The sequence below is a fragment of the Brachyhypopomus gauderio genome, unplaced genomic scaffold (assembly GCF_052324685.1).
Source record: "Brachyhypopomus gauderio isolate BG-103 unplaced genomic scaffold, BGAUD_0.2 sc75, whole genome shotgun sequence".
Lineage (NCBI taxonomy): Eukaryota > Metazoa > Chordata > Actinopteri > Gymnotiformes > Hypopomidae > Brachyhypopomus > Brachyhypopomus gauderio.
The window spans coordinates 205,131-231,201 of NW_027506896.1; the positions used below are offsets into that span (position 1 = coordinate 205,131).

The window sequence follows — 26,071 nt, forward strand, 5'->3', positions numbered from 1 at the left end:
TGGGTATTTCCGTCCATAGATAAAACGTCAAGTCAAAAACCTTCACCTAGGAGCAGAATTAACAAACTGAATGTCACCCATCTTCACACCCTACACAAAGTATCAAGCAAAGATCCAATCTCAAGATGAGTACCCCAGCCCAACACTAGTGTCGAGGTGGACTATACGTGTGGCTGCAGCTCAGCGAACAGTCCTTCAATGAATGGCAGCGCTCCTTGGCTCCTCTGGGCCAACCGGAGGCCTTTATAGGAAGAACCAGCACCAAGAGAGAAAGAGCATCTGGTTGATGCAACACCATCCAAGAGGTGAGCATGCAGCATTTCTGAACACAGGCCCGCGTGCTTCCATTACCAGCTGCACTGCGTCATTTTGATTCCGGCATCGTGTTCCAGCAGTGCAGTACCAGAGAGGACAAGGTGACCAAACCTTCTGCACGTGTGCAGACCGGCTAAACGCAGATGCCTCCATTGAAGTTCAGAAACAGTGGGCCCTCCAGCAGGTGCATCAGTCTCAAAAAAGGAACCACACCTCAAGAACAGAGATGTAGGAGAGTCACTTCAGTGCCACAGGGTAATTGAGGCTGGTGACAACCAGAACCCCCTCCCCAGTTTTCTTATAGAAGTCGCTTGGACCTTCAGACAGATCCCTCAATCCACCCTCGCCCCGTCATTAAGGCCTCACTTATCTCAGTTTACTTTAGCTGAGGAGGCTCTCCCACTCAACTCAAGGACTTCAGACAGACAAACCTGGTCAATCAGGTAGTGTTCATCTGCATAGGTGGAGTGTGCAATCCCTGGATGACCCAAAAAAACAAAACCACTTAATTGTGCACAAAGGTGAAGAGTGCCGAGGCTGTAATGTTGACCAGACACACAGGGTTGTCCTCCAATGGCTCTCAGACCTAAAACTGGTCAGTTTTAAGGTCCTCTGGCCTCAACCATGCATGAGCCTCCAGCAAACAGTTGCACCAACTTCAAAAATCCATCACCAATACCAAAGATATTGAGCGTTGGAAAACAGGTCTCCACAATCAAAATGGAAGCATAAACAAGAATGAGAAAAACAAGAATAAATCAATAAAAACTAAAAATACACAGGGGGAAAAAATGCTGAGGCCCCATGATTTCCCACTCCAACCAACATGTCCAACACCACACTCACCAACAAAGGTTGCGATTACAGAGAATGGTACGACAAAGAAAACATTTCCTTCGAGAAGAAGTTCTCTGGTGAAAATGCCTCATTGATAGCAGAATTCAGAGAACGGCCAGACCTGCTCAAGCTGATAGAAGGCCTGTTCAGTAGGAGAAATATTAAGGAAAGAGCTGCAGGCAGCATCAGCACGGAAGGCTCTCAGGGGAGGGTGTCTCATCAGGATGATTGAGGTGGAGTGGGCGTGGCTGTATTCTCCTGCTCCACCTGGATGGTGTACTTACACTGGAGCAGGTGAGATGCCAACAGGGCAGCAGTGTTCTCCGTGCAGTGGAGTCTGCCCTCCATCAGATCCCTCTTTATCTGCAGGGAGAACAGGTATCTGTAGGAACACACACACGTTAGAACTACTGCAGCATCACCAACAGGTGTAACTGTGTAGCCATGGATACATACCTGGTGAACTCTTCCTGAAGCTGGCCTGGATCGGGAGGGAAGAACTTTACTGACAACCGGAACAGCGTGTTTGTAGGTCCTGTAGTGAATCACAGAGACACGTGTACACACACAGATGCGGTCACAGCGAGAGAGCCCCTCAAACACGGGGCGGAGGGCAAGGGTCAGAATCACTGAAAACACCAAACCTGCACACACACTTACGTCGCACTTGTTTGACTACAAGCTTGGTGGGTTCCAGCCAAACCTACAACAGAAAGCAGAGCAACAGCATTAGCATCAGAGCACTGAAGCACCCCTCAGGAATTCAGGGTGCTCCAGGAAATGTGTGTTATTTCTGGACAAATCCAGATATTTGAAGTGTACACAACCACCACTGGGAAGAGCACACGTTTCATATCAGTCTGAAAGTATGTCCATGTTACACTACTGAAACACCACTTATTTTAATTACACCATTTATAAAAGCAGGACTGCCTACTGTATCGATTAAGGCATGGCTGTAACAAAGCAGTGAATGTTTGCAGCACAGCTGTGTTCCACTTGCAGGGGTCTTACGAGTGGGCGACCACAACACCAGACAGACAGACACTCTGCACTGTGGATGATGGGTCTTCTCTGAAGCACATCTGGGACTAATTGTGGAAGGAATGCACCTTTCATCACCACACCTTCCCGTCATGAGTATACACCACACACGCCCCCCACCCTAAACAGTTAACCACGGCAGTACTCAAAACATGATTCAAATAACAGAAACACTGCTGCCCCCCACCCCTCCCCAGTACATTTAATACCTAGCCTCCCTTTTGAAACTGGTTTTTCTACGAGATCGTCCTGCTCTGTGAATAATCTACATCCTTCTACACTGCAGCCCTCATAGTTAACATTCTAGATTACGCCAGTATCTCGTGACATGATTATATCCTGCCCTCACACCCGATGCTCCACGAGTCAGATTAAGTATGGCGATTGTGTATTTGCAACAGACCAGCAAACCCGGACTCCCAGGGCAGTAAAATCTCGCTCACAGGATCTACTACCCTTGCCATGTCCAATTTTTAAGGGCACGCACAAAATTCAGAGACCCAACTCAACCTTGGACTGCAGCTACTCAACTCCCTTCCAGAAGAGCCGCCTGATATGGTTCCAGTTGGCGAGGAACAACCGCAAGGCAACATTACAAATGTACACGTGTTCTGTCTCGAGGGGGATCTACATTCACTGAAAGCACTTAATATCGACCTCATTAAATCTACCATCAATGGGCCAATTGGTTTAGTTTTAGTTATATTTAACCTGGTCGGTTTCCTCCAACTATACCAATTTCACTTTTAAACCTTCATGGATCACAAACCTTTCAAGCACCTGAAATCCATTTCTCTGCTCCTTCGGTTTTTCTTGGAACAAGTCCTTTGCCAATACCAGTATCCTTCACTCCTTCGCCAATGACCAGTCCAAGTTAGATTTATTTTATTTTGTTTTTAAAGAACATCAGCTCTAAATCTTCTCTCTTCCAGATAGTTTAAAAACTAGAATCAACCGAAAGCAGAAAACACCAGAAGTCTAGTGAGATAGGACACGTTCATAAAAACGAATCTCTACCTGGAGGGCTTTCAGAAATGTAAGACTCACCACACTGGGACAATGATGAGTGGCCACTTACCCAGTTCATCTGCAGGTTCTGGAACTCCAGACCAAAATAATCACTCTCGATGAGATTGATCCTCTGGAACACTTCAGAACAGAGAGTCTGCCCATCTGCCTTTGACTGCAGAGAGTGAGACAATAAAAAAAAAAAAAGACCTGAAGTCACATTTGAGCATTCTTATGAATGACTTTCCTAGATGTATATCATGTGTCATTCTGGAAGCAATATAAACGAAACTATATTGTGTGTAAACCCTCCAGGCCTTTGTGTGAGAGTGTTGGGTTATGGGCTGGTGACAGGCTTTCGAAAGATGGCAGCTGCAGTAAACCACCTGTCAGAGAGGCCATGCTACAAGCAGACACCAGATAGCAATTCAACCATGGCCTGTGCCAGACCACACAACCCTTCAGACACAGTGCTTGCAAACAGGTAGCTGAGAAAAGCTCAGACAGAGGCCCTTTGAACCAGAATCAGGTCAACGTTCAGTAAAAGGAAAGGATTTTCCCCCAGAAATCTTGCATTTGAAAATCTCTGGGGTTTGTTTCAACGGAGTGAAGGACTAATTGCTGGGTACTGAGAACATGCAGGATTTGGGGTTTTGGATGCTGCTCAGAAACTGAGAAAATGATATGGCAGACATCTGTTAGTGATGGAAAATATATTTTTAAAACTTTAAAAAGTGGTTCAAATCGACATGGGCAGGGTAGACTTTCTTTTAAGCGACTTAACCAAAGCAGCCACTACTTATGAGATAACTGCTTTCTATCTTGGGTTAAAAAGCCAATTTCAAAATGCAAAGTAAACCTTCTCCTAAGTTGGAGCAAAGAGCACACAAGGGACACAGCAGGATAAGATCAAATATGCATATTAGATACCCAATTTAAACTTCTCAGCATGCCAAAATAATAATAAAGTGCTAATTCAGGATTTCTCTGTTCCCAAGAACAAAAGGGGAACAGAAGACCGAAGGATTTTAACTGCTTTCTTTTAACAGTTTCAACTTTGTATTGGCCGAGCAGTGTAGACGGAACAGAATACCCTTACTGGGAGGACCTGCAATACCCAGCGAGGACAGAACACGGATAAAGAACAATCTGGCCTGGGCTTGAACTGTTTGCAGACAAAACAAGGCTCGTCAGTGAGTGTGACCCCTACAGGGGGGAGGCCATCTCTGCAGGAAAGAAATTTAAACAGTTTGATATCTGCAGTAGCTTCACTGGACCACGGCAGCACAAAATCACAGGTGCACTGGACCAAGGCAACATGGGCCCACAGCTAGTGTGTAGCTCGCCTGCACCCCCAGTGGAGCGCACAGAGTTGGTTCTGGGAGGAATTTCAGCCATGTCAAACTGGGCCCGGCCCATCGACTGGACTTAGCAGGCAGTACTCAAGACACATCCCGAAAAGAACCCTGATGTAATTCAGTGCACACATACATGCCCACATGACTGCAGTGCAGTTACAAGAACGTTTTAAGCATTAAACAGATGAAGAGTCTTTGCCCACCCAGTTACCATGCCAGCCTACAGGGCATCACCATGCCAGCCTACAGGATGCCTAATGGTGTTGCTAAGGAACCCAAGTACTATTTACATGCATTCAGCTCCTTTAAATCCCCGAACACCATCTACAGACTCTTTAGCATTTAAACTTGTGGCTACATAAAACCCACTAGTAAAGGAATTCTGGAAAAATGCTTAAACATGCTACAAAGCCCATTTCGGAAGTTTTGTTTTAAAAACCCCATGCATTACAATGACGTAAAAGGTGGAGGAAATGCCTGAGAAATGAATCACACTTCACAGTTCATTAGCCTTTAGTCTCTTAAAAAAGCTCTTATAAAATACAGTACTGCTGTAAAAACCAAAACAAGCCATAAATGAGTTTCCACCAGCCACGTCGTCACCATAACTAATCAAGATGTCCGCTACTCTGTTTCATGCTAGCTGGCGCTAAGCCAGTCCCCCTGAGGTGATGACAACCCTTTCACTTGTAGCTAACAGCAGCTGATTTTCCCCCCTTCACATTTAGCTTTGCAGTGACCGTGACCTTGACACAAGTGTTAGAGTGTCGAGGGAGTTCCTCACACTATGATGCCTGCTCCTGCTTTGGGGTGGAGCTCCACTGGGGAGGAGCTCCTTTGGACAGGCACAGCGCTGATGCCCAACTAGTTTGGAAATCTCTGAAAACCAAGGAAGGTCAGGGAAGGTTTCTACTGCACACCTGGACACCATTCGAACTGTTTGCTAATCACAGAACAGGCCTTTCCAATACCAGGTGGTGGTAACGAGCCTCCGAGAAACTCAAAGCTAATTTCTCAACACTCAATGGCAGCTTCAACACAGCCGCACAGGGAACCGTGGCGTCGCCCAGATGATTACATGTACCCATGTGGATGCTAGAGAGGAGGTGGCGGGACAGGACCCGTTCAGACACGTCTCGGGATGCTCTCAGGCTGCTAGGCTGGCCTCCCCTACCAACAGTCCAAACAGTTCAACAGCTGGTAGTTCCCAATGCGCACACACACCTTAAACACAACAGATAAGAACTGTTTGCAGGTGTATGGGCGGGGTAAAACCTCAACAGCTATAAATAACACGGGGGGGGGGGGGGGGGGGGGAGTTTTTGCTATATGTTGGAAATGACTCCTGGTTATATAGGAGCATTATTTTTTCTCCATTGTTTCCTGAGCTAGGTTGACTCTTATCTTCCAAACTGGAGCACGTGGACTAGCCAGAAGGAAGTGAGGTCTTTATCTGAACGTTGACATCATCCAGCAACTTTGCCTCTCCTCTCAGAGATTAACACGCACTCACACACCCAGCTTAAGACTCTTGATATCCATTAAGAGCTACGACCGGTACATTCCTTCCACACAACCCGGTCCCTCAGGTTCATCTGGACATGGATGCGTGATCTTCCCTGAAGAGCAAAAAGTTCTTTATACGGTCATACCATACAGACAAAAAAAATAAAAAACCACAAAAGAAACAAACTTGCTGAAATTGGACCGGACGTGTTAAAATCTCTTGGTGATTGTACCTGGGCGACTACAGCTTCTATACAGACACTCCAGACAATGTGTCTAGCCACTCCAGAAATCAGGGCAATCTTAATCAGATTACGCTCGTTAAAGATAATCATTAGCATCAGCCAATAAATTCCCCAAACACGCCCGGGGACCTTTGCGACAGGGTCGTGAGGCGTGTGCTGCCTGTCCAGAGCAGACAACCGCACCAGAGGAAAGCGTCAGACACGCCAGGAGTGAATATGGACTCGTCTGGTGTCCTGCTGACCAGCCGGCCCAGCTGGCACTGCAGGGCTAGCCGAAGCAGGACTTTGTGGCCAGTCCCAGATACAGCACACCAGAAGCCTGCCACTACGTCCGTACTGAACATGGCCATGTGACAGAGAACAGCAGCTGCCCTGCAGGGGTGTGTTGAGGCCCCAAGGGCAAGTTCATGCAAATGTGAGGGGAGGGGGGCTTAGGGGGACCCAGCAGCCAATCGGCAGCTCATACCTCATCACTTCGTAAAACACAGTCCCCGTTCACAGGGCGCAGAGCTGCTCCAAACAGCCTCCAGTCAGCCCGGAGCCAAGCTCTACGGCCAGCCTGGGCCAGCTGCGTCCGAGCCAGCGGCAGCGGTCCACACGAGCGGCCCGGTGAAAGGCACGATCCGTTCCGCTTCTGCGTAGCCACATTATCTCCCACTGGGAGACGGCGAGAGTTATGATCCAACCCTCACATGGGGCTCTCCAAGCACAGCCGCCAATTTCTCCCTGTAATTGTGTCATGTGGCAGAAGCTTAGCCGACCCAGTGCGCGCGCGCGCGCGTGTGTGTGTGTGTGTGTGTGTGTGTGTGTGTGTGGGGCAGAGCTAAAGCTGGCAGGCTGGGATATGATGTGTGGGGGTGTAAATGGAGTTGTGTGTGAGATTTCCGCGATACGACTTCACACCATGTTAAACAGTGAAACAAAAAGGACCATCAGGACGTTTGTGTGACAGCAGTGACTGTGAGAACAGCGTCCTCCACCACCTCTCCCAGCTTTACCGCTGCGGCGGCTACGCAGAGCAGTGATGAGAGGGAAGAAGTCCAAGGAGAAGTCCAAGACGTAAGAGCAACTCCTGTGTGTGTCCAGGGAGGAGATCTGGGCAGCGTCGACCTTTCCTCCAACCATGCGGACACTGCTCCTCGCGTGACATGGCACTCTTAACACTGATCTCAGATCAGACAGACCAACACGCAGTGGCTGGAACGAGCTACTTAGTTTAAATGAATAAACTAAGTAAGAAAAATGTGAAATCCAGGTGTTGTTCTGACAGTCACAGTGACCCTAAACACTTGTGCACAAATTAGACCTTTTATTCATTATGCGCATGAGGAATGTAAAAACAAACTGTCTGTCCTCCAGGCTCCACCCCCAACTTTACCCCAGCAATGGATTCTGGGACACGGGGGAGTGCTCACCGAGACGGGCCTCGACCAGAAGACTTTGAAATTTAGGAGGCAGTGATTGAAATTCAGTGGTCTACTTTCCCAAGGAACCCTCTTTGCTAAACAACTCACCCCCAACAGAGTCTAGCATGAACAAGACACCAGTGTCCCTCCCTGCCCCGCCCCCTTCACACTCCTGTCCCGCCCCTCAGACTGGCCCCCACCCCTCCCCTTTAGGCTGTCACAGCAACTATTTACGCACATCTTCATCCAAGCAGGATGGATCCTGCCCCTCTCTCACCATGTAGCAGGCCAGGCCGGGGGACTCTGCGCACTCTCATATAGGGGGAAGGGGGGGTGAGAAGTTTGCAGGTTGCTCCTTGCTATCTGTCTGGACTGCACTGGGGAAGGACTCGAGCTGGGCTGCCATAATGGAGAGCTAGATAAAAGGAGTCCGTTTTTGCTCTGCTGCCCCAGACCCGGGCACAACAAGCCCAGCAGGGTTTTCTGCCGCGGTGTTGGAGGGGCCGGGAGCTGGACTCCACCCGGAGTTCTGGACTCACCTGGGCTCAGTGATAACAGGTATGATCGACAGCTTCAAATTTTACCGTTTGCCTTAGTTTAGGATTTGAAGCATGGATTTATTTACACACATGGTAATATTTCCTTTTTACACACCAATATATACATATGTATATTTTATCTCTTGTGACCAGTCATGAAGTTACACAATTCATGTCATTAATCAACAGGACAGCCTTTTCCATTTAATGAGAGCATTTCCAAACAGAGAAGTATATTAGCCCCATTTGAACACACAAATCCCACACACACACACACACACACACAACTAAGGCACAGAAGCGAGGGGACCCAGGGGCCTCCCAAATAGAGGCAAGCAGACCCAGGGGCCTCCCAAACAGCAGGCAACTCCCTTAGTGCCATCAGCTCTGCAATTTGTATCCATTTTTGCTTACACATGCATAAAGAAATTCCAGACTAAACGACAATCCTGTGGAGTGTGTGTGTGGGTCAGAGGTCAGCTCATCTTTCACAGCCTACGCGACAAACTAATAACATCCACTGGGGGTTTCATTTTATTTTTAAATAGGCTCCTTTCATTTTATTTTTTATTTTTTAATAGGCCCTCAGGACAAGGCAAAGCCTGCTGTCGTGTTTGCCTACAACTCCCAGCCTGCCTTTCGCTTCAAGGAGTGTCATTAAAATGTCTGTACAAACAAGGAGGGTATTCACAGGCCTGGTGAAGAGCATTTCTATGGTTTCATGTGGCGAGATAATGCGTATTCTAGCCCCTAATCCTCCCAGTTCCTGCCCCGGAACAGCCTGAAACCACCACCACAGCTGCCCACTCCCAATACTCAAGCTGGAGCTCAGTGGCGGACCGGCCGCTGTGCGCACACACTCCTTGCTAACGTGCAGCCTATTCCAGCCTCTCTCTCCTAGGCCCAAAGCACCCCCCCCCCCGCCCACAGCTATTCAGAGAAGTCCCAGCATTCCCTGCTCATCAGGGAGGAGGAGGAGGGGCTATTTTTTGCCGTTCCCTCCAGCAGAGTTTCAGCAGCCAGGCGGTTTTTTTCTCTCTTCCAGGCTTGGCGTAGCACTCAGCCGTCTAGAGATTCACATTCGCTACATTCCAGACTGACTCAGACGAGCGCCGTTCCAGCGGGTGGCGGGGTGGCAGGCCCAGGGATGGTGGCGTACGGCAGGCCAGATCAACACCAGCAGCCTCAGCACAACTCCCACCATCACAGCTGCCATCAGCTTGGCTGTTATGGCTACAGAAAGAGGGTGAGATTGAGGCCACAGATGCATAGATCCTCAACTCGGCACGGGGAATCAACAGGTCCTGTTGCTATGAAGAACATGTTCACCCAAAACACACCCCCACACACTTTCCCAGGCAGTGGACTGGGGAGTGTCGGATTATTGGATTGGTGATTAGGGAGGCCACACTGAGGCGGGGATGTGTGTGTGTGTGTGTCCTGAGCGTACATGGCACAGGAAGCCGGTATCAGCATGATAGCTTCCTCATCACTTCCTATTGGCTTTGCGACAGGAGACTCACAGGTGACAGACAGCTGACAGCACATTGGACAGCTTCACCCAAAATCAAAAGTCCATAAATGGGCAAATGGAGAGGTAAGGAGGACTCTGAGGTCACGTGACCCGAGGACAAAACGTTCACGGCCCGCTATTAAAGAGTTATGATCTACGGGAAAGGGGGAGACCCAAATGCATGCCTTTCACAGGTGTCCTGGTGGTCCACAGCCCATCTTGGGGAACACCCTCAAATCCTGTGGAAAGACAATAATCTCCCCACAAATGCCAAACACGTGAGCCAGTGGAAACATGGCACAGGCAGGCAGACAGCGCGCAGCAGACGTGAGCTGTAAATGCAGCAACAGACACGTCTCCCTGGAGGCCTGCTAAGTTTAGACGACGAGGTAAATTACAAGCCTCGCCGGCCAAGGCAGTGAGGCAGCGGAAGAGGGGGAGGGGCAGTTGCCGTGGTTTTCCGGGTGAGTGACGGGCACCAGGAGGGTCAGTGCGCTGGCGTGTCCCGCCCACGCTACATCCACCCATTTAAAATGCGTGCCGTGAGCCAATGAAACGACAACAGAACGTCCACTAGAGACCAAGTAACCCACTACGAGATGTGGAAGTCAGCCAAAGAACACACCAGCCTTCACCACACAGGCTGATGGCACAGAAAGCACAGAGGAAGGGGCAGGGGGTGGACTGCTGAATAACACTGGTGCTGCTCAGACCTTAGTGCTGCAGGAGACCCCCCTCCCCTCACAAACAGCAGCTGGATCACTGGCTACCTCAGAGGTATGACGGCTCATCTAATGACCGGACGTTCTTCTAGGAGTTTTTTGGTAGTGTCTGTGTGTGGAGATTAGATAGTCAGTTTGGAATCTTCTTTCCAAAATTGGCGAGACTCAATCTTGGCAGCATCTTGGAAACAGATGTTGAAAACATGACGACATGAGACTGGCAGCAACACACATATTGAGTGTGCCTCTCCTTGGTGTGTCAGGATGATGAGGGAACTCTAAAGCCTCCTTAGTGATGCTGTATCCTGAGAGAGTGAGTTTGAGGAGACGCTACCTAGATCGAGGGTATAGGCAGACAAGTTCATGCACCATGCAATATTTCAGGAAGGGGGGGGGGCGCGCAAGCATGTGGTTATGAAGGGAGGGGTGTGGATGCAGCTGACCCGAGTCTGCTTCAGGACCCGGGTCCTGCACAGGAGGAATGATGGCTCCTCTTCCACACTTCAGTGTGAACTCTGGCTCAAGAGAAAAGACCCGCCCTCACAAGGCACCCTCCCTGTTCCCGCTATGGAAAACTACCAACAGGCACTTCGCAGGACTACAGCACATCAGGCCTACAGAAACACCACGGATTCACTGTGCTCATTTGGAGTATTCTCCACTTGTTCTGCATACCCTACAGGCCCTGGTGGAAAAGCCAAACACTTGCTAACAGATCACTGCCCACTGCCCTCATGAGTACCCCCCAACCAGTCAGTCACGGAAACCTTTACCAATGACTTCCTCACCCCTGACCTCCCCACTCTCTCCTGCTGCAGGTTTCGCCCCCTCTCTGAGCTACAGCAGATAAGAGCAATGCAGTGGTTCTCAGACTCACACAAGGCCACATGCCCCAAGCAGTCATTAAGAAGAAAGGATTTGAGGGACAAAGCTATGTGGCAGTTGTTACCAGCAAATATCAACATAACTGTCCCGGCCTTGACTCCTGTGTGTCTACGTCCTGAAGAAGCAGACATGCTTGCAATTTCATTCAGGATCCAAGAAGCGACAGACACACTCACCTCCACCTCGTAGAACTCCTGGGCGTCGTCTAGGCCTTGGACACGGATCTGCAGGCCCTTGTTGTGACCTTTTCCCCCAGAGCCAAAGGTTGTGGTGTTGAAGCTCTGGCCAGGCTCCAGGGTACTGACGCCAGCACTGAACTGAGCCCCGAGGCGGGTGCCCGGGGTCTGCAGCGCCCGGTACGTGCCCTCAACCTCACCCATCACTGGTCGCAGACACGCCCACTCCGTCACACGTGCTCAGACACCTGCCTGCAAGAACAGGATGTCGACAATAAAAGGAAAAATGGCAATTAAAAAGTTGCATACACCATGGAAGCATACTTTTGAGAAATGTTCTATTAGCGTACTGTTGGGGATTGTAGGGTGAAGGCCTGATGGCACCTAGTGGAAACATGGACCTGGCCCATACAGGTCAGTCAGTCAATCATGTCAGGGTGATATGGACTGGGTAACGACAGACACCTCAAACTAAATGAATCTTTGCTATCGGTTTGTTTTTTAATATACTAAAGAAATGAGACCATGTCTACTTCCAGAATGGTTGTGCGCAAAGGATCCGATATCTTCCTTTAATCCTTTCCTTTAAGGAAAATCTGATTGCATAAGGTTAAATGCAATTTCCTGTTGGGCCTCAGTGCGGCTCATTCCTGCACCTGTGTGCATCAGTCATCACAAAATATGCCAATGGTGTCGAGTACCATCTAGCAGGCACATTAAGAGTGGTGGTTAAATCAAGCGTTCACTCGGGTTCTGAGGAGGTGCCGTCCTATTCTAGACGGACCTCTAATGATTTCCATCACAACATTTTTGTGGTCGGCGTTCGGCACGCCAGTGCTACCACAAAACAAGTTCTTCAAACGGCGACTGTAGCGTTACAGGGACTGCAGCACACCAACTGGGTTTGGTTCGGCTGTTAACAGGCCTCGACATTTGACCTCCGGCCTAAAGGTTTAACAGTTACCGGCTGTTTTCCTACAGGTCCTCCACATTTAATCCCCAGCCAACACCACATACACCATTTACTGTTCAGCGCAGGTTGATAATCCAACCGATATAAAAGGGTATTGAACAATTATTTTTTATTTTGCCTTCATATAAACTCTTCGCCCACAAAGACGTTTCCGCTGATTAGTCGCGTGCCTATCCCAGCTGAACCAAATGCATGTGGTTGTGCTGGTGGCACGAGCGCACTAACCAGACGGGTAAAGGGCGCCCGCACTCGGGCTCGAGCGCCCGCAAGTTCGGCTCGCGTCGTCAGCAATGGCGTGCGCAGCAGTGTACGCACGAGCTTAGACACAGCCGGTATATAACCACCGTGTTTTAAACACCCACCCGGAATCTCACATCCATAGGAAATCCCAGAATTTACATATGAACGAGGAATTGTTTTAGTTTACAACGCTCATTTTTAATAACCACTTAAATGACTACCTTCATATTAGTAAATGTGAAGTTATTGACTTTATAAATACTGAAAACACATGTCTGAGAGTAAAAATGTAATAAAAACTGAAAGCAATCCGCTCCACCCAGCTCCAGCTAGCTACGCTCAGCAAAACTTTAGTGAGCCAGTGGCGTTAACCTATTGAAAGCAGAAATCTGACTGGTTTTCTCTTTCTGTTCACATAGCCATCTTTGCTTTATTTAAGAAAATAATCAAAGCTATAAACTCTGCAACTGTGCATTAATCATCATATACTTTCCCACTAGCGTACAAAAAAGAAACCTTTTAAAAATGGTTCGGTTTCACAAAGTCTGCAAAGAGCAAAGTTTCAGAACTGAAGCAATGGACCGTCTCCCACAAACATGCGTGATCCGAAAAAGTAATAAAAAGCAACGTTTCGGCCGACAAAATCTTTCGTAAAGTTGTTTTAAAAGAAAACGTACTGATTTAACACCGCTTATCCACACGGACAAAGTAAAAGTAGGTCATACCTGGTATTTGACGCTGTGTATTTCTTCCACTCTTTCGGGAATTACGTTCCCGTGCACTTTCACGGGAGCCGCAGCCAGAGGTTGGATCCTGATTGGATGCAGCTAGGCCGAGCTTCATTCCTATTGGACTACTGCCCCTTAATGTACGGCGTCTCCTGGTTGGATACAGCTAGGCCGAGCTTCATTCCTATTGGACGACCGTCCCGTAAAGTACGTCGTCACCTGATTGGATACAGCTAGGCCGTTCTTCAAGCCTATTGGACTACCGTCCCGTAAAGTACGCGTTTCTCAATTGGTGAAGTCGCCATTCAGAACTGATTTTTGGTTGGTTTTGAAATGTTTGAATCAAGCGCAATCACAGTTTTTTTCGCAATTGCTTTGCAGCCCATTGAAGTTTTAGAGGGCAGAAAACTCACACTATATATAAATTGGAGTAAAAAAATGCTATGCATGTATGCTATTAAAATGTTTGTAACTTAGGGATTTCTTTGGGTGCTTTTTTCTGAAACCTACTTACGCAACGTAAATAGGAAAAGACATTTAGGGAAAACATCTAATGTCTTATAATGACACTGTTATCACAGTCCAGCCCTGCTTGTAAGATACAAAATACACACACCGGCCCTCATTAAATGCCACTCTGCAAGACTATTGGTGAACCGCAGACTTCATTTCCTGAAATTTTGACAGACAGGTATGGCGAAGGTAAAACACCATCAGTAATCCCTCCCAGTTCTTGATTAATGAATCTGAAATGCTGCCATCAGGTAGAACGAACAGACCTCCGAGGACCAGGGGTTAAAGACTCTTTTTTATGAGGACTGAAAGCTGCTGACTGTAAATAACGATTTAGTTCATTTAAATTTAATGTAATTGTATTTTTTGTTCTTTCAAACATTTAGTGTTTTTCGTTGACTTTTGCCTAGTATGTTCGTATTCTATGCACTGTTATTGCATTTAATGTCTGATTGATTGCTTATTGATTTATAAGAAATTTCCCATATGGAGCAACACTTCAAATAAACAAACAAACAAACAAAAAGCTATACATCATCTATGACAAGGAATTTCTGGCAAATGGTCCCTTTTCTATACAAAAGACAACTAACAGTAGTAAAAAAATAAAAATAAAAAAAGAAATAACATTAATAATAATTTAAAAAATGTAAATGTTTCACATTTTAAAAAGTAAATATATAAACTAGAGACAAGTACAAGTTTTCCACAAGACCAGCAAGGGTTTTCAATTCAAACGAGAATGCATAAATTTAAATACTCTGTACTATATTTCTTTAAGTTTTGTGATTAATTAGAGAACATCCTTTATAGACACTAGAGTAGAGTCCTGCTGGGATCAGAATGACCTCATGAGAGGCTGAAGGTCACCGCTGGAAAAGACGCGTCTTAGTGAAGCTTAGATGTAGTGGAGATGTTTGCAAAATATTGATAAATATTTAGATACACCACCAATAACATTTTAGAATTTTTCTTAAACATCTGAATAACTGTTTTATGTTAATATACTCTTTGGTGTAATTAATACACTAATATTATCATAAACTGTTTTTTTAAGACTGAGTAATAGGGAAAAAGTACATTAAAAAGTAGTGCAAAAAAGTAATACATTAAAAATATTATTGATATTAGTTTGTTTTCATGCTGTATTTTTCAAACTCTGTTGCTGTGTTGCTATCTGAAGCAGCTTGAGGTATGACAGTCCCGGTGAATGTGTCGTTTTAGCATGTGCGCCGCTGTCTGGAGGACGTGGTAGCGCTCGCGAAGGTGTCGCCTCTGCACGTGCTCACTGGAGATCTCCACCACACACGCGGCGGGGAACCAGCCACTCTTCCCGTCGTGAAGCCGTCGGCCCTCCATGTACCCTGTCACAGAAGTATCCGTGTATGTCACTCAGCTCCTGATTCGGTACCAAAGTATATTTGAGATATGAGCAGGTTGTGTATGAAAAACAACCAGCAGACACTGGTAGCACAGTCTTCCATTATGGTGGATTTACAGGTCACGATGCTTTAAAGCTGTGTAATGACCCACTGCATCAACCTATATGGCTTCCCTAGTCTTTTGAACAATGAGTATGAGTGTTTCCCATGTGTACACAGAAGAATATAGAAAGTACCGTCAGGTCTTTTCTGGAAGATGTTGACTATGTCTTCTCGCTGTAGACTGAGCTCCTCGGGTCGTTTTCCATGGTACGCTTCAATGCACCGCACCTGAGGGCAATCTGAAACAAACAAAACACACAATTTGCCTTGCTGCAATTCAGTATTGTGGATGCGTCCATTGGAAAAGTGTTTTGTAAAATATTGACAAGCCTACCCTCTAGTGGCCGATTGACGGCAGGACGGTGCTAAGAGTGGTAAACAGAGCTTGATATTCCAGCATGCATTGGCCACGATAACATTTAAAATGATGCAATGGATCAATACACAGACAGTAATTGTATTATCTTTATAGATCAGCTATTATGAGATGATTTTTAAGGATGAGAGACTGTCAGAGCAATGTCAGACTGTCACAGTTAAATAAGGGCATCTCAGTGGTAATGATGGCACTAATTACCCCACTCCTCATACACTCCCTCCTCTGTGCCCCTCTGAGTCTGCAGCACATCCAGCCAGCCGTCTCTCTCTGCTCTGACAGTGTGGGACACACAGCATTAAGACCATGGCCTGTGAAACATTTACAGCAATACAGCACAATAGGCACTGGGTAGTGGGTTTTATCCTGTTTTTTATCCTACTCACTGAGTGGAGGCTTGCAGTAAGACATGGGACGTGGTCCCTCTGTGGTTCTTTATGAGAGCGAGTTGAAAGACTCGGTTCAGATCACATCCATCCAGGTCTTCTTCCAGGTGGGCACCCTCCCGCACTTCGACCAGGGAGCGGTGAGCGTGATCCAGCACTACGTACCTGTCTGAGCTACCCTCCACAACACCACACACCGTCATAAGCATAGTTAAACATTTGTGCTCTGCCATTTAAAAGGTTAAAGAAGAATATTGGTTTAATGAACAGACACAAAGTCGTAGATATATTTTGATGTTATACAAAACGATAATCTTACATAGTTTTTAAAGTTATCAGTTAACTTTGATTACTATGATTACCAGAAAACTATGATTACTATTATGATTATGAATATTATTATTATTATTATCATCATCACCCTTTCTTTGTTGTCACCAGTAGGAGGTCATTGAAGAGAAACACATGTACAGGAGAGATTCTCTTCTGACCAAAAATGTTGTCATTCTGACAGAGCTGGAGCACGTCTCCCTCCTTCAGGAGCCAGCGAGATGATGACACCAACGGCAGAGACTGGAAACGAGAAGAGGGAGTCGCAAAACATCACGCTGGTGGAATAAACACAGAGAAAGAGAGAGAGGGAGAAGGAGAGAGAGAGGGAGAAGCAGAGAGAGAAAGTGAGGGAGAGAGGGAGAAGGAGAAAGAGTTGGAGAGAGAGAAGGAGGGATGCTAGATATTTTTCATATAGGAAGAAAACATTATTAAACTTGTTTTCACAAACATCAGAAGGTGGGCCTACCTTGCACTGAAAGTCTGTTTTGTTGGCAATGTGCACCAGTTGTTCCATCTGTTTCATTTTGCCCACTTCTCTGTTGCATTCCTCCAACACCTACACAGTGCACAGATTACTAACTGGACAGTCTGCAACAAATAGCACTTGTGTTTTTATTACCTCATCAAAAACTCTTAACAGGGGCAACACTGTGAGTTGCCCCAGAGGTGGAACAGCAGAGTGGTTACCATGGAAATCTCCCCCAGTGCTCTCTCTGCTGAAGTCTGAAGGTCTGATCCTGAGCGTGTCCTCTTTAGCACCGTCTGCAGCGGGTAAAGCATGGTATCATTTGTAGACTGGAGCACGCTGGGATATTGTCTTCACTTAGCTTCTACTTCAGAACGTTGTGGCGCCTCTCACCTCCATGAGGATTTTGAGACGAGGGATCCTTTGGAAAGGCAGGGACAGGAAAGACTCCAGGGGCAGACGGCTACAGCAGGGGTGTTCCTCCAGCCTGCTCAAGATGTCCACCACCCAAGGGTTCTCCTTCCTTGGGAGTGTAAGCATGCAAGTTAGCAATGACGTGCAAACTTCAGCACGACGTGGCGGTCGGCAGCTCTTTACCTCAGGGTGATTAGGGCCTGCTTCTGGTAAGGCATGTTGCGGATGTAATGCACATAAGCTTCAAACGGGCCAGAGGCATACTGATGCACAACAGCACAGATGGCGTCACAAAACAAACTAGAGTCCAACGTCTGCACCAACGAGCTCATGAAACTAGAAACACACAAAGCCACAGGTACACAGAGAATAATTTGCATACCACTTTGATTTATAAAAAAGCAGAGCATTATAATGTCCTTTTTGTTAATGTAATTATCAGAATTTGACTATTGTGTTGTGTTTTTGTGTGTATTAGTAAAGCTTTTCATTGCTACATGTCTGGTTGGGCACATCAGACCTGTATCTAGTGAGGAGACTCACTTTTGACTGATCTCTCTGATCTTGTGCAGACCATAAAACAACAGTTTGTGCTCTATGGATGTTATGGCTAAACTCAGTTCCTGAGAGTTCTGGAAATGGTCCACAGCTACAGTTAACCCATCAAGATACTGCTGCTCAGAGGTTACTACCTCATACAAACTCTGAAATGGAGACAGAAAAAAAATACGCACACACACACACACACACACACACACACACACACACACACACACACACACACACACACACACACACACACACACAATATTATATGTGAAATAACAATAAACAATTGGGAGTAATACAAATGTGAAAATTTGATGTCAAACCTGTCAATAAGCAATAACAATGGAGAATCATATATACCCTCCCACAATATAATACCTCCTGAAGGAGAAGCTCGTCTTTAGGGAGTTGGCTCAGGATCCCCTTGTCTCTCACAACACAACGTTCCTGCCATAAGCTCTCCAGAGGTTTCTGGGAATTATTATTGTTCAATTTAGAATCCCAATGTGTGCAGTTTCTTTTCCCATGGACCTCCAAACCAGAAGAGGGCAGCATAGCAGCAGGCAAATGTTCATATTTTACTGTCTTGGCTGTGTGCTCTTTAAGTAGTTGAGTTTCTACGTTGACTGATTTGTTGTGTAGCACGGCTGCTCTTTCAGGGTTCTCTGTTGGGCTTATTTGGCTTTTGTCTGCGGTGGTATGTGCTTTGCTCCGAGATGGAAACAAACAGAGTCCTATTCCTGGACCCTTCCTCTGCTCACTGGCTGTCTGAGTGATACTTTTTGAGAGTATGAGCTTGACCAAGTCCTTGGTAGTTTGGGGTTTCTTAATATCAACGTTTCTATCTTGGTCTTCACCTGACAATAATCTACACAGCTCACTCCTTAAGTTCTCTAGGATAACAGACTCAGCTTCTGGGTGCTCCGGCTGTTCCTGAGTTGTCGGTGTGTCTTTTACACGTGCTCTCAGAGCTGGAACAGACTTGGACGCACGCTGCTCCTGGACAGAACTACTTACAGAAGTCAAACCTCCTGAGGGGGCGAGAAATGCAAACGCAGAGAAACAGCACATGATGAACCTCGCAATGGTATTGGCCTTCAAAAAAAGACGAGACAGTTGTTATGTGCATCTGCTCATTACCCAGCTGCTGGGCCTCTCTCGGTGTGAGGGAGCAGTAGACACCCTGTGCTGATACGTCAGGATCCGTGTAAGAGGCATCACAGTCAGCAATCCGCTCTACTGAAACAATAGAACAGAATACTGTATCAGTGTTGCTTGCTTGGTCAGAAAACAGAGCTGCTTCTCATTAAAGGGAACCGGGTTGTGCTTCCCCTCTATTTCCACCTGCTTCAACTTCATTTGAAGGTCAACTGATTAATATTATATGATATGATTTATTTATTTTATATAAAATTTAGTACAGAAAGCCTTAAACTCTGCATGACTCTAGGATGTCCTGGTTTGACCAGTGAAATATGTGTGTGTGTGTGTGTGTGTGTGTGTGTGTGTGTGTGTGTGTGTGTGTGTGCGTTCATATTTAGAATTGGATAAGACTAAGAACAATTATAATAGTTCAGTGACTCCCCTGGCAGGATGTTTGTGTGTAATTAGATTTTTTTCCAGACTTCATTGCTGACTTCCCCCATAAATTCTCAGCCAATTAGAAAATTCTGGTTGGTCACGTAAATACAGAGTATCATTCATTCACAGCCTGGAAAAGCTGGGAAGTGCTGGTATCCACATAGCCAGGTATGCACGATATCACTATCTTCATGCATGATGTTCTCTGGACATGGAAGTCTATATACATATAGTATAGTATATAATATAGGAACATACAGCATATCATATAGGAAAAAATAGTATAGTATATAATAGAAACATATAGTATATGCTATAGGAAATGTAGTATAGTAAACAATATAGGGGCATATAAATATAGTTTATAATAGAGGAACATATAGTATTCATTTCTTTTTCTGTTTGCCAAAATTTGAAATGGTGAGTCATGAATTGCATTTAAGAAACAGTTGATAGCTGAAGTTGTGGCTGATAACACAAATTGGATACAAATTCTCACTTCAGCTTAAAAAGCATATACATCAGTACAATCTCAGCTCAAAAGGCATATACTTCAGTACAATTTTAGTTCATTCAAACAGTCATAGATACCCAATATTCGACATCAATGAAATTTTTAATAAACCTTTTTGAAAATTAATGTGTAATATCTTTGCTAACTGAACACTAATTGGATATTTCACTATTGTGTAATACAAGTAATTTAAATGGTAATTTGATGGTACACTGACATTAATGGTATGACACTAGTGTCTCACCATTCGTTATGAAGATCCGCCATGGCTCTCTGGGTAGGGGTCTCGGTGGTAGAGGGATACTGGGAGGGACCCGTCTGGGCTTCTCATGCTGTGTGATCTCATGAACACTATTCCCTTTGTCTACACGGTGCCTGCTGTCTTCTATGTTGATGTGAACATGTACAGCATCGCTACTGTTCTTACACTGTGCATCATGGGTTAGCTTACATCTACTGCCAAGACGACCCAGACAAGTACAGGAAAGGAAACCTGAGCCACGTCCACTGGAATCACCCACTAGGAGGAATAATAAGACATATAACAATTATTATTTACATTAAGCAAAGCAGAATGGATGTATTTGTCTATTTGTGCATAGGTGTCTGCACATCAAATAGTTAACACAAATCTGATCTGACGTACTTGAGACGGTCTGTCCAGATAAAGAGGCAGGACTGGAGATGTTTACATGATCAGGGCCGACAGGGTGGGACAGGGTGTCTGCTAGGGGGAGACGCCTGCATAGACGAGGCTTAGGGACTGGCTTGGTCTGAACTGGGGATTCCAGACACTGCGGCTGGACGGCAGGGGTTGAGTTCTTGTTGACTGTGTGCGATGGCTTTCGTCTGCTGGGATTAGTCCGATGCCTCGTCTCTTCCAGATTGAGGATGCCTGCTGCTCCGGGCTGCCTGCCTCCAGTGAGCTGGGGTTTAGGAGGCAAGCTGGGTTTTGTATTGTTGCCATCTCTACCCATACTTATGTGGGGAGGTCCCTGTGGGATCAACATAAACTGCACAATTAACATATAACTTAAAATCTGGGCCTGACTATGAAAAACATATTTATTAAATGAATGGGGAATGAATATGAGATTTCAGGTCCTCAGTTCAAAACAACGCAAAACAAAGTATTTAATAAATTGACATATCAAAATTGCCATTCATATACTGTTATTCTTTTAAGTATATCATTAACTTAATTATCCTTGTGATGCATCTGAGAGACAGAAGACATCAGACTAGTGCAGTCTCTCTCCTAAGTGCAGTCACTTTCCTAAAACATCCATCAGATAAGGTCTTATTTACGCAAGCTTCAGGAAAGTGAAGTCTGACACTTAATTCCCAGCTGAATCAATTAGAGTCTCGCTACATAGTGTGGGTGGGTGGAGTGTCTGCCTGTGCACCAACCAAGAGGTTTCAGCTGGTTGGTTTTCTCTCGTTTGAAACGGAGCAAATGTAACCAACATCTGCTTTACACAAGAAGGGAACCAGGGAAGAGACCTCCAGGAGGAGGTCACAATGAAGAAAAAGGGGGAGGATTAGAACTATTAGTAAGGAGAAGAATAAAGTTTCAGGCGTGGTTGAGAGAAAAGCAGGGATGAAATTGATAGAGGTGATGCCAGCTAGGTAAACCAGACAGGTAGAGGAATAGATGAAGATGCAGCTGACATACACGAGGAAGGCGGAGGTTAAGATTAGGCTGTATGAAGGGAGAAAAAATACTGTAAGATGTGTGAAAGTGCTCAAAACAGTTTTGTTACTAGTCTACTAGTCTGGAGAGGGTGTGCAGGGTAAGCACTAGAATGGTGGATGAGGCAGGTGATCTGTGGGTTCAATGTTTACTGGAGAACCATGTAGGGTGGTGTCAACATAAGGGTATTAATGTTCTCTTGCTGGAGTTCAACACTGCCATGTTGAAGGAGTGAATGAAACACAGACTGAACAGACAACCATTCGTACCCCAATGAATCCAGTGACAACGATAGAGCAGAACGCCCTCAGGGCAGATCAGTCAGTGGGACCTTCTGTTAAGGTGATTAATTTGGTAGGCCAGGGGAGGTGAACCAGCTGCCTTAGTAGAAAGATGAGGCTGTATCAGCAAACACTAACACTTCCATAGAGTCAGCATCCTGGTAAAGATGTCACAATTCTATGATACAAGAAGGACCATGATCAGCGAGGAGTGGTTCAAGACTAGGGTAATGACCAATCAACCTAACATGCACATCTTTGGACTGTGGGAGGAAACCGGAGTACCAGGAGAAAACCCGCACAGGGAGAACATGCAAACACCACACAGAGCGGACCGCACCGGGAATCAAACCCAGACCACCTCTCTGCGAGGCACCTCCACGCCACCATGCCCTTGTAGATCCTATGAGATCTCCTCTCCATCTTAATGTCGTACAATTACTCTACACCCCAACCAAACCTGCATCCTGTCTCTACCCACTCAGACACCACAACCAGTGGTTAGGGTATGATGTCAGTATATCTATCACTGAACTTTATCACCCTGCAAATATTGGGAGTCCTTTCATGTGCAGAAGGCTGAGACAGAGCATCATGTCCTTGCATGCAGTTGCTGCCAACATGAGGACAAGAATGAAGACATTCCTCTTACAGGAAGCATGCCAATTCATAACAGAGCCTGAGGGGACCTTCTAAAAATCCCCCTTGTGAAAACCCCATCAGTTGTGGCAGAATGCACATGCAGCTGGATATCCCAGGAATGAGATCAAGGACTTCCCTGCCTCTGCACATCTGCACACGTAATTATTGATACAGCTATATCTCTGGAGCTACATCTGTTCTACATCTACATCGGAAAAGTCCTCCTGTCTATATATATAGAGAGAAATTGTAGTAAAGTACACAAAGATTCCAGAGAAACAGGACATTTCAGACGTTTCAACACTTTGATGAAGGACCTCTGTCCTGTCTCCATGTATCATACCTCAGTATTTTAACTAAGTATACAGCAGTTACTTACCTCGAATCTTCTTCAGATTTATATACATATAGTGTGTGTGTGTGTGTGTGTGTGTGTGTGTGTGTGTGTGTGTGTGTGAGAGAGAGAGAGAGAGAGAGAGAGAGAGAGAGAGAGAGAGAGAGAGAGAGAGAGAGAGAGAGAGAGAGAAGAACATTATCTTATCCAGAGTAACTTACAAAGTGCTTTGCCATCTGTTCCCAGAATACATCCTAGACAGTACTGTAAATAGGTCAGAATTCAAGATACCCTTGAACCCTTGAAGACTACTACTACACTACAGGGATCAATGCCATTACCTAGTATTTCAATTAAACATAGACTAAAACTTAAACAATAGGAATTAAAAGTGGCACCTTGAAGAGCAAATAACCATAGACATAAATAAACATACAATGTAAAGTACAAAGACAACCAGTGCTATTGGCGGTGTTAGTTGTCATTTAAGTACTCAACAAACAGGTGGGTCTTCAGTTTACTTTTGAAGACCACAAGAGACTCTGCAGTCCGAACAGCTAGTGATCGTTCCACCATCTCTGAGCCAGGACAGAGAATTTTTGAGGTTTTGAGGTTTGTCTTCCATGAGACTTTAAGCATGGCATCTATGCAGTGACGTACATTTATACAAAACATCTATACTTCTCTGGAAACTTTGTGTATTTCACTGCACCTGGATGAAAACATCAGTATCTACTATCTCCATCAGTACACCACACAGGGCTCCTGAAGATAATATACAGTAGCATTGCTTGTGAATCCAGCCTCAGACAGGAAGCTTTGTTAAATCAACTGCTAGAAGACACAACAGATGGAAGATGTTGTGCAGACCACAGACAGCAGCCTTGCTAAAGTCCCAGTCCCAGTTTTTCCACAATAGGGCAAAGAAGCCACATATATGACAAAGCCTATGCACAATTATAGTTATGACAAAAAAATCGTACAGCATCGTTTGAATAGATAGTAAAAGTTCTTATAATAGTTGTAGAAATGTTAAATGACAACAAGCACTTGCATGGCTGAGTTCACTACGATATTGGTGACTTTTGTTTACTTGTTTCTTTCACCTCTTTAACTATATGCTTTTATTAAGAAGATTCAGATTTAGAAACAACCTAAAACATTTCCTACTCACCTCAGTTCTGACACACCAACTTTCTCCTTAGGATGGAGGATTTGGTCAATGATTTGTCCACTTGTCCAGACTTCAGACCAACACCCACAGGCGCTGGAACTCAGTTATGCCCCGAGAACACGAGAGACAGCAGAGCCCCGACAGCAGTCCAATCACATTTGAGGAAAGCAGAGACAGAGATCAGATCTGTTTCGTCTTGTTGGGTTGGCACTGGGCCAAGATTCAGTGATGTCTGTACTGAAAATGCTGTTCTTCAAGCCTCTTCCTGAACAATCCTTTTCCAGGAAAATGTATCATGTCAAGTCAGTATCTTTCAAACTTCATTTGCTACTACAGCATTTAAGGGTTATAAACCGCTTCAAATTTTGAATTAATATCAAATCATTAGATTATCAAGCATTCTGTGAAATCAAGCTGAATTGATGACAGATTATCACGTAAGCATTTTAGTATTAAAAGTAAAGGGCATGCTATCAAACAACATAAAAAGAAGCATGATTCTTATATTTAATTAATTAAATTTATATAATTTAATTATATGATTGTTATATTATTATTATATTATTATATATATTATTTATATGATTCCTATATTTATACTTTCTATCAAATAAAGGTAGCTTTATGCTAACTGCCCCAGACAGATACTTCAAAAAATTGCAAATAATTTATAATTATATATATATATATATATATAGGATTCCTGAAATATGATATATGATATATGATATATATATCCCGCCTCGGGGTGATATATGAATTATTATATAATTATTTCATACATCATATATGTAATTCTTGAATATCCACAGTCAAATAAAATGGATATATAATGTATATATATATATATATATATATATATATATATATATATATATATATATATATATATATATATATATATATATATATTATAAATACATACAGGTATTATTTGACTGTGGATATTCAGGAATTACATTATGGAAAGAAATGATAATAGGAATAAAATGCTAATTACTGTCAGCAGGTGTAGGTACACACAACATGGAGACCTTGGAAATACCCGTCTCTGTTACATTTTTAAAATATTTATGCAATTATGTAACACCTCTGTGCTGCTTTTTTGGGTCAAATTTATGATGTCACAGAAACAATTTGTGAAACTTTACACCACTTCGTACATTTTGTAGCTGCTTTGTAACTTTTTGAAATATTCACAAGGGAAACCCCAATAGACTCAGAGTGTAATTATTGATTTAATAAAGTTGTTTCTTAAAGTTATTCTAGTTAAATTTTGTAAATATGAACAATGGCATATTAACTACGTGGTGCATTGGAATTTGGTTAAAAATAGAACAGCAAACATGTCAAGGCAGCACCTAAGCCAGTTAATTAGGACTTAGCCCCATCTGGTGGACGTCAGCTAGCCTAAGGAGCTACTGAGACAAAAAGGGAAATCGAACATGCAGAAGGAAATGACAACTGACGACAGAAGTTACACATAATGTTTACTGGCAAGCAATAATTACTGCTGTATTTCCAAACAAATGATACAACAGAGATAATGTGAGATGGATAACAAGAAACAGAGAGAGAACTTCTGCAATCTGGAGTCTAAACACATCCTGAGTTAGATTTCTCAGGAAGATGATATAGTGAACATAGAATTTGGTACTTGTCATCTTATATATATTGATGGGACACTTTAAGAACAACACATTGGCCAAAGTTTTGCACACTTCAATGGAATATGGGCACTAACAATAACAATAATAATGCAGACTCAGAGGAAAAGTAAATTCCCAAAATTCTGTTTCAGCTGCAATTACAGCAATTAAATATTTTTACGTGTAT

The 26,071-nt window shown here is 44.7% G+C and overlaps 2 protein-coding genes and 2 long non-coding RNA genes across 6 annotated transcripts in view; 2 read left to right on the plus strand and 2 right to left on the minus strand.

Annotated features, from left to right (window-relative positions):
* The window catches only part of farp2 (FERM, RhoGEF and pleckstrin domain protein 2), a 31,078-nt gene extending 17,453 nt beyond the window's left edge, over window positions 1-13,625 (minus strand). Inside the window, exons 1-6 of the mRNA XM_076990381.1 lie at window positions 13,493-13,625; window positions 11,555-11,806; window positions 3,275-3,379; window positions 1,813-1,855; window positions 1,609-1,687; window positions 1,437-1,534 (exon numbers count right to left, since the gene is read on the minus strand). Coding sequence (XP_076846496.1) covers window positions 1,437-1,534; window positions 1,609-1,687; window positions 1,813-1,855; window positions 3,275-3,379; window positions 11,555-11,758 — 529 coding nt within the window. The 5' untranslated portion in view covers window positions 11,759-11,806; window positions 13,493-13,625. The remainder of the gene's footprint in view (window positions 1-1,436; window positions 1,535-1,608; window positions 1,688-1,812; window positions 1,856-3,274; window positions 3,380-11,554; window positions 11,807-13,492) is intronic.
* LOC143491423 (uncharacterized) lies at window positions 7,962-13,847 on the plus strand. Its single transcript, XR_013125198.1, has 2 exons — window positions 7,962-8,277; window positions 9,304-13,847. It is a non-coding gene; the product is annotated as an uncharacterized LOC143491423 (long non-coding RNA).
* A 379-nt stretch (window positions 13,848-14,226) lies between these two features.
* Window positions 14,227-17,857, plus strand: LOC143491424 (uncharacterized). Its single transcript, XR_013125199.1, has 3 exons — window positions 14,227-14,329; window positions 15,233-15,391; window positions 16,769-17,857. It is a non-coding gene; the product is annotated as an uncharacterized LOC143491424 (long non-coding RNA).
* On the minus strand, window positions 14,461-24,612 carry LOC143491416 (rho guanine nucleotide exchange factor 5). Of its 3 annotated transcripts, none has more exons than XM_076990383.1 (15): window positions 24,236-24,610; window positions 20,758-21,106; window positions 20,356-20,631; window positions 19,157-19,252; window positions 18,395-19,047; window positions 18,011-18,171; window positions 17,651-17,803; window positions 17,447-17,576; window positions 17,275-17,349; window positions 17,054-17,143; window positions 16,676-16,827; window positions 16,255-16,428; window positions 16,070-16,143; window positions 15,627-15,731; window positions 14,461-15,372 (listed from the first exon to the last, which is right to left on the minus strand). In XM_076990383.1, the coding sequence occupies exons 2-15, from the start codon at window positions 21,086-21,088 to the stop codon at window positions 15,182-15,184; spliced, it is 2,661 nt and encodes an 886-aa protein (XP_076846498.1). In that variant the 5' UTR covers window positions 21,089-21,106; window positions 24,236-24,610; the 3' UTR covers window positions 14,461-15,181. The 3 variants fall into 3 exon arrangements, 2 of the variants coding, with proteins under 2 accessions (XP_076846498.1, XP_076846497.1); XM_076990382.1 differs by having other exon boundaries at window positions 19,157-19,255; XR_013125197.1 differs by having other exon boundaries at window positions 15,339-15,372; window positions 16,070-16,138; window positions 19,157-19,255; window positions 24,236-24,612.
* Between the last annotated feature and the right edge of the window lie 1,459 nt (window positions 24,613-26,071).